Source organism: Nesoenas mayeri, assembly GCF_963082525.1.
Source record: "Nesoenas mayeri genome assembly, chromosome: Z".
NCBI classification, from domain to species: Eukaryota; Metazoa; Chordata; class Aves; order Columbiformes; family Columbidae; genus Nesoenas; species Nesoenas mayeri.
In genome coordinates this window covers 65221400-65235855 of record NC_137542.1, presented here as the reverse complement: position 1 = coordinate 65235855, position 14456 = coordinate 65221400, and the positions used below count along the sequence as shown (strand labels likewise).

Genomic DNA, 14456 nt, shown 5'->3' with positions numbered 1-14456 from the left:
TTAAAGGACAGAATTTGTTTACTTTGTTTACAAGGTGACAGAGAATTGATTTTATGACTTTGTATCTTAGTGGCGAATAGCCATAATATACATAGTAAGCGTATAGTAAGTGTATACAAGAATGATTGTACAACAAAGTAAGCTTTTTTTCTGCAGAAGAATTATTTCTCAGTCATCTCTTCCCAAAAATACAAAAAAGAATCAATAGTGAGAAGTTCAGGCCAGATAAATTCAAACTGAAAGTAGCCCATGTATTTATGGGTGACTGTGATTAAGCACTGGAACAAACTACCAAAGACAGTCGCAGTTTTTCCTTTTCTTGGTGGCATCAGATCAAAAGCTTTTCTGGGTGAGATGCATTAGGCAAAAGTGAGTTATTAGCCACAATATAGTTGTAACTATATGAACGTTAGAGAGGGCCGTGTGTATACACAGATAAACTGTGTTCCTGAGTTCTAGCTCTGCAACTCTGGAATATGCTTTTATGCCTTTGTATGTTGATAGCTTAACATTGGCATAGAAAAGAGTTAATTTGTCAGGAGTTTACTATTGATAACAATCTTAATTGTTGTTTATTGTATAATTTTACCTGAATACAAGTTTCTCACATCTGGTTACCTTGGGTTGCATTTGCTCCCGTTAGCAAGATTTGGGAGTAAAGTAGGAGAAGAGAGAGCACGAGAGAGTGAGCTGTCACTCGGTATTTTTTTACCTCTAAGTGACCTGTTCACATCTGCCTTAGGGATGCAGAGAGGTCAGTCAGTCTGTTGTTGGTGTCTGCTCAGCCACCAAGTGCACAAGTGTAAATTTCATACACAAACAGTGTTGCAGTTTCTCCACAGAAGCAAAGGGTTTAATTGTGTGATTGAACAATGTTCTGCACCGTTTGATCATGACTGCATCTCAGAGTACATGTGTGTTCAAGATCCTTTTATTTCTGTGCTGAAATGATGTAAATTTGCCATTAATTCTTATAAAGTATTCCTTACACTTATTTAAAATGAAAATTCATTGGTTGAAGGATACAAGATTATTTACTTCAGTGGTTAAAATTGGCATGGGAAATTCCTATCAGCACAGAAGGAAAAGGCCCAAGATGTCAATCTGGAATGCAGGTGAAACAAAATGCTGCACCAAAATGGACGCAAGCGATGTTTTTGGATACCCCTCACAGCATTGCATATAATAATTACAACCTATAGTATCATGAGCTGGGGTCTTAGTTGGCCGTATCTTTAACAAAGTAAAATGATTTTGGAGTTAGTTTTGAGAAAGCTTTTATTTATTATCTACATAGTAGTAACTAAAATGTGGTAAAATTATTGGCGGACAAACCTATTGTAATTTTAATATGAATTAGAAGGTTGAGGTAAGTTTATTTCCCATTTTTATTCCCCTGCTGTTTACTTTTCTTGCTAATATGTGTTAAACTTTTATTTGCATTCCAGGACACATAGAATAGCATCTTATTTTTATTCCAGTGAGGAGAACCCCTCAATGTGTATGATAATTCCTTTACTTAAAAATAGATAAACAAAAATTGCATCTTTCACAGTTCAGTGATTACTCTTTCTCTTTCACTAGTGGGGAACTTTGTTTTTAATGCTGGATTGCCAATTGATTATTTACTGAGAGGACAATCACATACTCTGCTGTGAAATAATAACTTGTCTTTTGTTGCTAGGACAGATGTGTAAAATTACTGGAAGTACGTTTTGTATCAAGACTTCACAGTGCTGTGAAAAATGTGAATATCAAGCATATGCTTTTGTGATTTCATGGCAGATTTCTGTTTTCGCAGTTATGGGACCTTATGTGAGAAGAATCCTGTGTGATGAATTGGGAGCTCCTGCAAATTCTGCCATAAACTGTATTCCTTTGGAGGATTTTGGTGGGCAGCCTCCTGATCCCAATTTAACGTATGCAACTGCCTTGCTGGAGGCTATGAGAGGTGGAGAGTATGGATTTGGAGCTGCTTTTGATGCTGACGGAGTAAGTGTTTTGATCTATCTTGAGGATTCGCCATAGTTATTTTGTCTGGGGTCAGATATGGGACATTTAATTCTAATTCATTTGCTTTTCAGTAAGCCATTGAAGCTGAAAGCAATATCACTTTCAGGTACAAATTATAGCATTTGCAGCCCATAGGTCAGACACATATGTTGTAATTTGTCTCTGCAGATGACTGCAAATTGAGCAGGAGTTGAATCCAGAATGAGTATTCTTTAAATATTAGACTGCTTTTATCTTGGTGCAACACTTTGCTTCTCTGTGTAGGGAAATACAGCCTATAGAGATAATATGGGCTTGTCACAGTAAGTAGTAAGGACGTTAAGTCCGTTTTGATTAACATCGTAATTTGAGGGATTTTTAGCTAATGCAAGCACTGAGCCATAATCTCCGTTTTAATTTTTTAATGTTGTATTATCGGCATTATAAACAGTGAAGTATTTCCGAAACAACTTTCTGTCCTGACGGAGTGGGAGAAAGATGGAAAGATTCTGAAGAACAGAGGCTGTTTTCTGTTGTCAGAAAAGACAAAACACCCTCCTACTCCCTGCATAGCTTTTGTCCTTCGCAAAAAGATTCACCTACACAAGCATTCCCTGGCAGAAACAGGCCGACTGAAGTAGCATGGAGGGGGTTGAAGCTACTATAGAGTGGTCGGGAACTTTGATTTGCAAGGCTGGGGGAGTGGTGGTGTGATAGTGTGACAGTGAGATTATGAACCTGCCAGGATGCCAATAAATTATTCTGCCCGAAGAGTGACGTGAGTGAGCAAACCCAAAGCCTGTTATTTTTTTCTTTTTCCCTGTCTACAGTAGATCTAATAAAAGAAGTTACCACTCTGCAGAATATAGGATTTAAGATGCTTTCTTGAATTTCTTGTCTTCCCAGGACCGCTACATGATCCTTGGCCAAAATGGTTTCTTTGTTAATCCGTCGGATTCTTTGGCTATAATTGCTGCCAATCTGTCTTGCATTCCATACTTCTGTCATATGGGTGTCCGAGGATTTGGCAGGAGCATGCCCACCAGCACAGCCCTGGACAAGTAAGATTAAACACGTATTTGTATCACCTTGGTCATTACATTATTTATTTCCCTGTTTTTTTTTCTTAGCAATTACAAAATTGTGAAGTCTTTTGATAAGAGCTTCTAATATCACAGTCTTTATGTGTTTCAGTGTTTCAACTAGTTTCAATGACATTTCGCTCTTACCTAGACTGATTTTACCAGCCTTTACTTGAATGAAAATAGTTTAGGTCAGCCTGGGAAAATAATCGAATAGGTTAAATCTTTTCAAGACTACAAATACTTGACTGGTAATTCCTTTTCAAAATAACTTCACTCTTTTTCTTGGTAAAATAACGCTTTACAGCCTAATGTAACAGCCCTTCTTATGAAAGTCATGGAAGTTTAAAACAGAGAAAGTACTGATTCAGCACTAAACAAGCATTAAAAAACCCAAACAAAAACTCCCTCTTATTTTAATCAGTTGAAATATATCATCTCTCATGATACAAAATTCCCCAGAGGGGACTTCAAGAAGTCGTGGTATCCATTTCCAGTTCCAGCACAGGTTAAATGTGTATCTAAGCTATTTCTGCAGGTCCAGCCTGCTCTTAAAGGATTTACTGAATGCGCATCCCGTGTTAGCTGCTGAATTTTTTCAACAGGCCTCAGCCAGGCCTTAGTGTTCGGTAAATATCAGCATAAGAGGATTAAGCTAAATGTTATTGCCTTATATATTCTATGTGGAAAGTGTATTTGCTGAGGTAACTGTGTCTCAGTGTTGGTCTGGTTGCATAGCTTTACGACCACAAGAATGATTTGCTGCCTCTGTTATACGTGTCTAATCAGGAGACAGTAGTTTCAAAGTGAAATATAGCTTGTATGAGAAGACTGATTGTTCTTTGAAAAGGAAGGATTTCAGGGTGCTTCCCTCTTCAGGAAATTTCTAAAATTTACTAAATTCAGAGTTAGCAGCTTCCTCTAATGCTTGGGAGTCTTCAGGGAAATATTCCTTACTTGTAGGTGGATGGCCTATTTTAAGGAAATATGATATGGTCAGGGTTTATTTGTTTTATTTGTTTATTTGGGTTTTGTTTGTTTATTTGTTTAAACAGAATTTGTTTATTTTGTTTAGAGATCCCAGAATCTTGTAGATTAAATGAAAGCTGCTCTTACATTGAAATACACTATAAAATAAATAGGGGTTAATTTTGGATATACAACCCAGGATGTCTGCATTCCTATAAGACTTGAAGACAGTGACATTTGAATAGGTTTGTCTGTCTTATTTTGTTAAAGTTGGATAAATATGTCAGAAAGTAGTAATGTACTGAAGTTCCCTTCAATAACACTGTGGCTATTTGAATGATGTTTACTTGACCTTCTGGAGCACAGATGGTCTTGTAGTGATTGCTGCCTTATTTAGTTCTGTGGAGCTATGTCTTATTATTAAATAAAAATGAGCAATTGATAATGGTGGAAGGATGTAATTATTTTCCCATCCATCCTTGCAAGTATTTAGTGTTATGAAGTTTGTTGTCTGTATCCAGGACACTTGATTTTTTTTTCTTTTTTCTTTTTTTTCTGTTGTCCAGAAAATTTAAAAGTTGCATGTTTTCAAAGTTGCTTGATTTTGGTTTTTGATTCACTTGTATGCATGACAATCTAAACTACCTGAATTTTAATTTTCTTTAAAAATGCTATAGTTTTAACTAGAAATTCTCATACTTTGGTGGCCAAAATTCTATAACCTGCTTAACTTATGACTGCCAGTGCTGAACTCACTCACTGAAGAGCCCAACTTAGGCTTGAAATCACATTTAGTAGTTCATCTTAAGCAAGCTGCTTTTCCTATATATTGGCTAGCTACATGGACTCGAACACAGGAGTATAAGAACCACTTCCTCAGGAGTTCACTGCATGAATTATTGAGCCATCATGTCTTCCAGGTTTCCCATTGAAGCCCACCATAAAGAACTGATGAACTTCAAGGAAAGTTGGTTGTCTATAAGAGGTATTTTTCAGTGAAATCATAGCATGTCATTGTCTAAAATCCAGTGTATTGCCCGAAGGAGTGGAAAACAGAGAGGTTGATTTTCAGTGTAGGTTTCATGTTGTACTGAATTCCAGTTTCATGTATCTGTAAACATAAGGAACAGTTTGACTAGTGTCAGTGAGATCTTACAGTGGATGTAAAAGAATATGTGTAAGGGATTTTTGATTCCATTCCCATGGACTAATTAGCGAACCTGCAAGAAAAAAAAAAGCCTTTTGGAAGGACAGGAATATTTCCATTGCAATGAAGCAAAAAGAAAAAAATCAAGATTAAGCAACTCTTTATTGAATTAGCACTCTAGTATAAGGCGTAGTATTAAACTTCTAAACTCTCAATCTGTACTTTTGCAATAGGAAGGGAAATCCCTTTTCTTCCAAAACGTGATGTCTGATACCAGACAGCATGTTGTTTAGTTTGAAGGGACAGCATCCTCTCTGTGTTTGCTGCTGCATGTCTCAGCTCCAGTATAGTAAAATAAATAAGGAAAATGTTTTGTGCTCTGAGTAGGAAATGCAGGAAAGAATGGATAACACTGCTTGCTTAAGTTCTGCAGTAGGTTTGAGGTTACTGTTTACTAGCGTATGCTTTAAATCTGTTATCCTTTCTGTTTCGTGATCTCTTTTATTCCTTTCTGATGGACTGCTCTGATGTGCTCCAGGGACAACCATCATCGAACCCGTTTGTATATCTACCTGTAAAGCTCATGCTTCAAGCTCATGCACTGGAAATAAAATGTTAAAAATTAATTTAGAACTGTACTAGGAATGTTAATTCTGGCAGAAAAGAAGGAAGTAGTCGCAGAGTGGTGATGACTAGAAGAGATGCCTAGACAACATCTAGTTCAGCACCCTGGTTCAAAGCAGGATCAACTAGAGCAGATTGCTAAGGGCCATTTCACTTGTGTTTTGAGTATCTCCAAGGATGTAGACTCCGTGGTCTTCCTGGGAAACCTGCTCCAGTATTTCACCCCTCTCACAGTAGAAACGTTTTTTGTGAGCAGAAATGTTTTTTGTGAGTAGAAACTAAATGTCCTGAATTTCAGTTTGTGCCCACTGCATCTTGTCCTGTCACTGGGCACCATTAGAAGAGTCTGGCTCTATCTTAAGTCTTCCCCCAGCCCCCCCTACATTTGATGTTTATGCACATTGATGAGATGTCCCGCCTGAACCTTCTCTCTTCAAGGCTTACCATTCCCATCTCTCTCAGCCTCTCCTAGCATGACAGGTGCTTCAATCGCGTCGTCAGCTTTGTGGCCCTTTGCCAGAACTGCTCCATGGGGTTCAAATCTTTCTGGGAAGCCCAGAACTGGACTCAGGGCCCCAGATTTTCTCACCAGTGATGAGCAGTCAGGAAGGCTCCATTTCCTTGCTACCAATTCATTACTACCAATGCTCTTCTAACGCTACCCAGGATGTTGTTGGCCTTTGATGTAAGGGCTTATTGCTGGCTTATGGTCAACTCGTGGTCCACCAGGACCTCAAGCCCTTTTCTGAAGAACTGTTATCTATTTGTCTGGCACCCGTTATGTACAGGTGCCAGGGATTATTCCTTCCCATGTGCAGGGCTTGGCATTGCCCTGTGTTGACTTCCTGAGGATCATGTTTGCCAATTTCTCTAGCCTGCTGAGGCATCTCTAAATGGCAGCACACTGATGGTGTTGTATCATCTGTAAACTTACTGAGGTTGCACTCTGTCCTATCATCCAGGTCATTAATGAAGATGTGAAACAGTACTGGCCACAGTATGGATGTATGGGGGACACCCCTGGTGTCTGATTCCCAGCTGGATTTTGTGCTGCTGATCACAACCGTTTGAGCTTTGGAATTCAGCTGAATTCCATCTCACTGTCAGCTCAACTATTCTATGATTCATTATTTTGGACATGAGGATGTTACAGGAGGGAAAGTTGAAATCCTAAGTCAAGGTAGACAATATGCGCTGCTCTCACCTCATTCAGGGAACCAGTCACCTCATTGTGGAAGGCAGTCAGGTTGGAGCTGACTGGAACTGGCTGTGTCGAGCATGGGGCAGCCCCGGCCTCTCCTCACAGAGGCCACCCCTACAGCCCCCGCTGGCAAACCATGCCATGAACACCCAGTGCAATATCTAAAAGAAATCCCTTAAATATTTCAGTATTTCTTCTCTATCTAAACCATCATGCATTCAAATTTCCATTTGGGGTGGTAGATGCACAGTAGACCTTCCTATACACAAAGATTAAATGGTAGGTTTTGTTCTTATTCATACCAGTCTACATCCATGGGCTTCTTAGACATGTCTCACCTTGCTAGATTTAATCTTGAAGTATGACAGCTTGAGTTAGTCTTAATTTGACCTTTAATGCATGTGCAGTACCGTTCTGTTCCATGGGAATGGTTGTTTAAAATACTTTGAAAAGTCTTTTTTGTTAGTGAATTAGAAGAAATAAATAAAGAAAAAGGACTTTCAGGTCAACTGTTATCTACATCATGCAACAGTATGGACAAGAATAAGGACAACACTTGATAGCAAGGCAGGGAAAGCACACTAATAAACAGAGTACTTAGAAAAAGGTTTCTGCTGTTCTATTGAGTGCTGATATTACTTATTTTCTGTATTTTTTTGTTCTAACACAAGTAATAGAGAAAAGGACATGGCAACATTTGTAATACTACTTGCAGTAAGATAGAAGAAATAGTACCTAGTAAAAGAAAATAAAGACATTCTACTTGTCAGTCTTCCTGAAGAAGTTGGGAAATCTGAACTTCAGGTACATCTAACTGGGATTTAATAAGTCACTGCTCTATAAAAAATTAAAACACTTGGAAATCTTTTCTTAACAGATGTTACCAGAGTAGGGAAACGGAGATAATGATGGTCAAATGGATCTCGTATGTGAATATTCCTTAATTTTTTTCATGACAGAAAGATGGATTGTGCAAGAAATATTTCATTGTGTTTGATGGTGTCATCACAATGTCTCTGGGATAACATATCTTCGGTTATCAGAGCCCTGCTGTTGTCTGCAAAGTGTAATTTGATTTGTGTCTACAAAATTAATCTCCTTATTGTAGTGTACTCCACTGCTTCTGGACTGCAGTAATAGGAGTAGCTCTCATGTGATAGAATTGGATCAATTCCTGTTCACTTGACTACTGTCTTCTGAGTTCGTGGGCCTCTCTCCTGAAGTCTGTGCTAGAGAGCAAGTGAAAATCATCTCTTCTTATGGTGTGTCCCTATTGTGTGGCCATAGTTTAGCCTAAGTCATTGTACTAGAGTTTTCCTTAGCTATAAGAAAAAAATCATACAGAGTACGTGCATGTTGATATGTTGTTTAATAGTTTTTCACAGTGAATTGTTAAACAGAAGGAAACAATAATCCAGAGGGCTCTAAATGCTGCTTAGGAATAGAGCATTAACAAATGGAGCAGAGGATTACAAGAGAATTCACTCAAGATGTTTAACATTTTTATGTGTTTGCTTGAAGTGACTGCTGCAATATACTAGTATGTACTGTAGGGAGAGTGTAACACTTGACAGGAAACATCTGCTTTAATATGCTCCAATATCAACAGGACTGTGGTAGTACGTCTCCAGACTTCAATTCTCTGGTGATATGTACCCTTAGGTGGGTATTCTTTTTCTTGTGGGGAATGTGAAGGAATGTGTGCCCTGTCCAACAAAGCATTATTTTTTCATATCCTTGTATTCTGATTTATCTGATGTTTGCAGAACAGCAAAGGAAATGAAATACTGTGATGTTAGCCAAGGGGCTGCAGAATGAGAATCACAAGAACAAGTAAAAATTGTTTCTGTAGGAATTATGAAGCTGAGTGTGTGTCGAAAATAGCAGTCAAGTTGGTACAGGAAAAGAGGGTTGCTGAGAGAATACTGCTGTGGCTAGCATTATCTGAGACCTTGGTTCTACAGCCAGGTAATTTCAACAGCATTTAGATGCTCTGATTATATTATTTATATACTATATATGTAAAACACATATTGTGTATCATTATATTATATACTACATATTATTATACTAATTGGTAGAAGGGTGAAGAAAGAAGGGCTGACTGTTCCTCTCCAAGTGGTTCCCAGGGCCTGGCACCAGCAAGGGTCGTGCTGTTGGGCATCAGTTGTCTAAACCTGCATCTCAACCAGGGAATGCATATCCAAGGAGACCTGCTTTTCTCGAAGCACTGGACCCTTCCTATATGCTTTTGTTGAGAAGTGTATTGTTCAGTGTAAGTGCTTCTGCTGCTTCTTCCTGTCAAGTTTAGTCTTTTCTCTGCAAACACTGGAAAAAGCTTTTGGATGAATTAATGGACAGTGCCTTTATTGCTGTTTAAGCAGTAGCAGTTAAAGAAACATATACCTCTGGCCAGGGAGAACAGCACACCACGTTCCACTTGCGCTTTTGTGATTGTTTCCTTGAATTCTTCATTTACAAATACCGCATGGATTTTTTGTCTGTCTTTTCTTGTGAATCCGTAGCTTATTATTTCTTTGCAACCATTGGCTTTTCTTCTGAATTATTGATTGTCTGTTTTAATGAAGAAGTTTGTGCCAGAAGCAGGATAGGCGCTGTGCATTTCTTTCTCTACATAGGCATCCTTTACTGTTGAGTTGTAAGGGATTCTTTATGCTGGAAGACTTCTCCAAGTTATAAATTCATCTTTCTACATAGTTGATACTGCATTCACTCTGTGACTCTGATTTGTTCAAGTTATGCCAGTTGTGACCTCGCCCTTTTTATCTTCCTTCAGTAGGGTAAGTCAGTCTCACTTTCTCTTATCTGGAATAGGCTTGCTGTGAATTTTTTAAGACACCTCTGTCAAACTAAATCCATGTCACGTACAAGCAGTTTTTAAATTAGATGGAGCAGAAGGACAAGTTCTGTTCTGGAATGCTACAGAAGGGCAACTGCATAAAGCCTTCATGAATATAATTTAATATATTTGAAACATAATACAAAGTTGTTAAGCGCTGTGGTGGGAAACTTTCTCAGGATTTTAAAATTTTGAAATAACATTGCAATATTAAAAATAGCAATATATGTCCTCTAGTATATCTAGTAAAGAATGGTAGTTTCTCTGTATCAGCTTTCAAATACTTTATGCCCCTAAATGGTTTATTTACACAGATATGACATGTTTGAAAAGATTTGTGGATAAAAAGCAACTATCATTACAAGTCATTTATGTCCATTAGCTGTGCCACTTAGTTTTATTTCTACAATGTGCTTGTAATCTAGCTTTTTGCCCTTCATCCCTGGCTGTTTTTTTAAGCACTGGAGGTGATTTATCATTGCAAATATTTTCAAGGATATCTTTAAGGATCTGTCTTTGTGTTCTTGGTATTTTCTTTGATGCGGATTTGATATGCTTTAGTATAATGTGGTATATTTGGCTGTTGCCAGCCCACCGTATTCTTAGCTATCCAGTGTTTCATTATCCCAGCCTGCAGTGATGAAAATGTGCTGCCCACTGTTGGCATAGCAGGCTAAATTTTACATATATGTAGGGTCAGTGTTTATTCTTAACACTTTTCAGGACAGCAGTAGTCGGACTGTCAGATACTTTCTCAGCCAAAGATGGGAATGAACCTCTCTCAATGTATTGAGTGCTTTTAAACTTTCCAAGAGAGGATGAATTGATACTGCATCTGATGTTCTTTAAGGGTCGCATTTCATTGCTCACGAGAAAAGGACAGAAAACACGTCGGTGTCTTGTGAAATATCAGTAGAAATCTCTGTGTTGTCCTATATGGAATAATGGCAAGAGAGGCTGGGCAGTCCTGTGGCTTACCTCCATTTACTTGACAAAAAAATCAGTTTTAGGTCTGAGAGGGATTCACTGGCCCATTGTGATTCTGCAGGCAACTGATCCCTATTAAGAATGGCAGGCTGCAGAGCAGCCTTGCACAGCATACGACTCTTATTTGTAGTTAGCTGCATGCTGCCCTGTGCCAGGAGTGGACAGCTATGGCTTCCTAGCTTAAAATGAGGAGGTTCATCAGTTGTGCAACTCGCAGCTCTCAGCACTGAGTGCGGAGAGGTGCATTGAAAGCTCTCTTGATTTAAAAGGAAAAGATGAGTTGAAAACTATGAAGTGCTCTGTTTCCAGCTTAAGCTTTGGCTGTAAGTGAGGTCATTTTGTCCACCAAAGTTAGAGAAAATGAGATTTAGTCCTTGGTGGGACATAAATATATCTTGTAAACTTGATTGTCTTATTAAGAAATAGATTTATTTGCAGTTCTCACAAATAAACATACTTTTGTCAGTGCTTAAAATGCCATGTGTGAAAAAACACCTGAGAAAAGCTTTTTGCAAAACATTCTGAGCCAGCCTTGCACTGTGCAATACACAGGTGCTGGATAACAGAAAGCCCACAGTTTTCTCAGTGCTGCACTGTCTTATAGCTCAAAAGTATACAGCTATGAATAAACAACAGGAATTCTTACAAATGTCCTGATAAAAAAGTCCAAAAGCATGAGGAAGTTTGCAGTAGTGAATTGCAGAAGACCTTGCAACTACTCAATGGAAGTTTGAAATAAAGGCCCCTTGTTTTTCAAAGGCTTATGCAGTCTTATTTTTTGCTTCAACCTAGAAAAGCTCCCATGTGCATTTGCGTGTCTGAACATGTTTTGCTTGTGCTGGACAGCACAGCTGGTGTCAGCTCAAGAGCAACCTCTCCCATCAAAGGATTTTTCTGTAAGTGGGTGACCTTCATGGAGAAGGCTTCCTGCTGATTCCAAAGAAGACATCTCTGGCATAGAATTTCAAAACAGCGTGTTTAAAATTCTACATCTTATGTGTATTAAAGTACAATCTTCTGCTACGTTACTTATATTGTTTACACATTAAGAAGACAGGAAATGGTTCTTTACATTCTGGATGTTTTGAAGATGATCTCTGACAGAGCCAGGATACTTAATATTATTTGAAGAAATTTGAGAGTTCTGTTAGAACTGTTCTTACTTTAAGTCATGTTAACTTGAATTGTCAGATTAATTTTGCAGGAGAAGAAACATTGTCTTCTCTTTTCTTTTATGGGGAAATGAAAGAGACCCAGGATCTTTCCAATCTCAACCATTCTGTGATTCTGTAGTAGCAGTCTGCTTCTGTAACATATTATATATCTTTGTTTTAATTTTCTTTGTTTCTATGAACAGTATCATAAAGCTGTGAAACTGCTTTCTTTCTTTCCCTTCACAGCCAAGTATCGCAACCACAAAGAACACTTACTAATTCTCACTCTCTGAGATCCACAGAGCAGTTTGCAAGAGAGAAAAGGCAGAACTAGCGTAAAGAAGGAAATCAGAAATCCAATTTTCTGTCAAGGAGGAGTTAACTTACTCTATAGGCATATGAATGCTGAAATAGTATTGAAAAGTGATTCTTGTGTCTCAGCCAGGAAGGGCATGAATAACCTTAGGGATTACTGCGGAACATCTGGAGAGCATGGCCACATGCTTGCCAGATGGTTGGACTTTTCTTCATTAGTATTATGAACTCTGCAATCAGACCTCAGATAGTGTGTGGATCTACAGTACATATGTGTGCAATTTGTCACTGGAGCAGGCTCCCCAGGGAAGTGATCATGGCACCAAGCCTGTCAGAGTTCAAGGAGTGTCTGGATGATGCTGTTAGTCATATGGTTTAGTTTTAGGTAGTCCTGCAAGGAGCTAGGAGTTGGACTCAATGATCCTTATGAGTCCCTTCCAACTTGAAATATTCCGTGATTCTAATTTCACCTCACAGGGACTCTGAGCACTGTGCCAGCTGGTTTTATTATGTGAAAGACAACATTCTGTTGGGGTGTGTTGCTGCCAAAGCACATCTCTCCTTCCTTGTGTACTCATAGAAACGCTTGTGTTTGCTTGTTGTCTTTAGCAGAGCAGCTTTTGTCTCTCGCTTTGTCCTTACTTTTAGCACTGCCATATCTAGGTACTGTGTATGTGAACAGCTGTTTCTAATAATTCTGTTAGAGCTCGTGTGAAAGGAACATGAAGTTTTCACAAGGAAGGGAGTCACAGGCACTCTGTCCTAAAGGTTATGCTTCCTTTGGGAGCTGACTCTTGAAACATTTACAAAAGAGGGTGCGAAGTTATGCATTTTGGATTTGAATCTCAAACTGATGACTAAAGCAACATGAGAACAGCATTTGGCGTGGAACATTATGATGAGTACACCTGTTAGCATCCCACACGCTGGAGAAAACAAACCCATAATAAGAAAGGGTTACACAGACCACATCTTGTGCAGAGCTTTCCAATACATTTGTAACCAAGAGAAACAGTTGAAAACAATGTCAGTTACTGGAATACTTTTTGTTAGAAGTTTTGAAACTTGTAAGTTTGGGTTCCTTGAAAAGTACAGTTCAAAGGTGGTGGTGGCATTTGCATATTATGCATGGGGCATGTGTGTGTTATATATATTAAACAGAAGAAAAGTAATTTCACATGTATTTCACACATATATATAGCTTGCAACTGTGATGCATGAATAGTTTTTTACCCTATCTGATTTGGCTGGGAGACCAGTGAGAATTTTCGTGTTTTCATCACTTATATCAATTATATCACTCATTTGAGTTTCTGAGAAAAACTGTGGACTTCTTGTTGATGTAACTCAGGGTTTTGCTGTCCAAGTAGTGTTTATTACCACTAAAACAACATCATGCCAAAATGTTACAGTGTGGGCTAAGCCACAGACTATAGATTTCCTTTAAGGATTTCTCTTTTTTGTATGTTTCATTTGGTAGTATGGATCTCAGGTGTGGTATGTGTAGGACTACTGCACCATTGGAACCTGTGCTCTGTCTGTATGTGCTCTAGGAGGGATTTATTTCCATTTCTAACTGCCAACGTTCAGCAATATTTTCCTGGTACTCCAGTAGGTCCTGTATTGAAATGTCATGAACATTACTGATCATTAGAGGTAGCCCAGGTTAAGAAACATCCATAATCACTGTAACTCTTACTGTTGAAGGCATTTTCAGTGCCATGACTGTTATTTGCTCCTTGTTTTCATTTTCTTAAAATTTCTCACATTTCCTTTCAACTTTTAATGTGTACTTCTCATCTACGGATAGTGAGAGAGCAACCACACGCTTTGGCTATTTCCCACCACCAAGCACTGCAATACTGTGGCAAAATTTTCTTCCCCCCTGCCCAAGACTGACAGAACTGAACTGTGTCTGTAGTTGGGGTCTTGGGTGGCATGCTAAAGGTGCCACTCCCCATCTGTTTTTCTGCAGTAACTCTTACTGTTCCTCTGACAGGTAGACTCACAGCATGCTATAAGTCTCCTGTAGTGTGCTAGAGAGATTCCTTACTTAATGTCGATTTGCCAGCCTTACAGGTGGTCTGACTGACCTGCAGAATCTTTTTGTCATCCCAGAAAGGAA

The 14456-nt window shown here is 38.7% G+C and overlaps 1 protein-coding gene across 1 annotated transcript in view; it reads left to right on the top strand.

Annotated features, from left to right (window-relative positions):
* PGM5 (phosphoglucomutase 5) overlaps positions 1-14456 on the top strand; it is a gene marked incomplete at both ends in the record, with an annotated part of 69571 nt that overhangs the window by 12999 nt on the left and 42116 nt on the right. Inside the window, 2 exons of the mRNA XM_080362791.1 lie at positions 1802-1992; positions 2899-3053. Of these exons, the coding sequence (XP_080218917.1) occupies positions 1802-1992; positions 2899-3053 (346 nt within the window). The remainder of the gene's footprint in view (positions 1-1801; positions 1993-2898; positions 3054-14456) is intronic.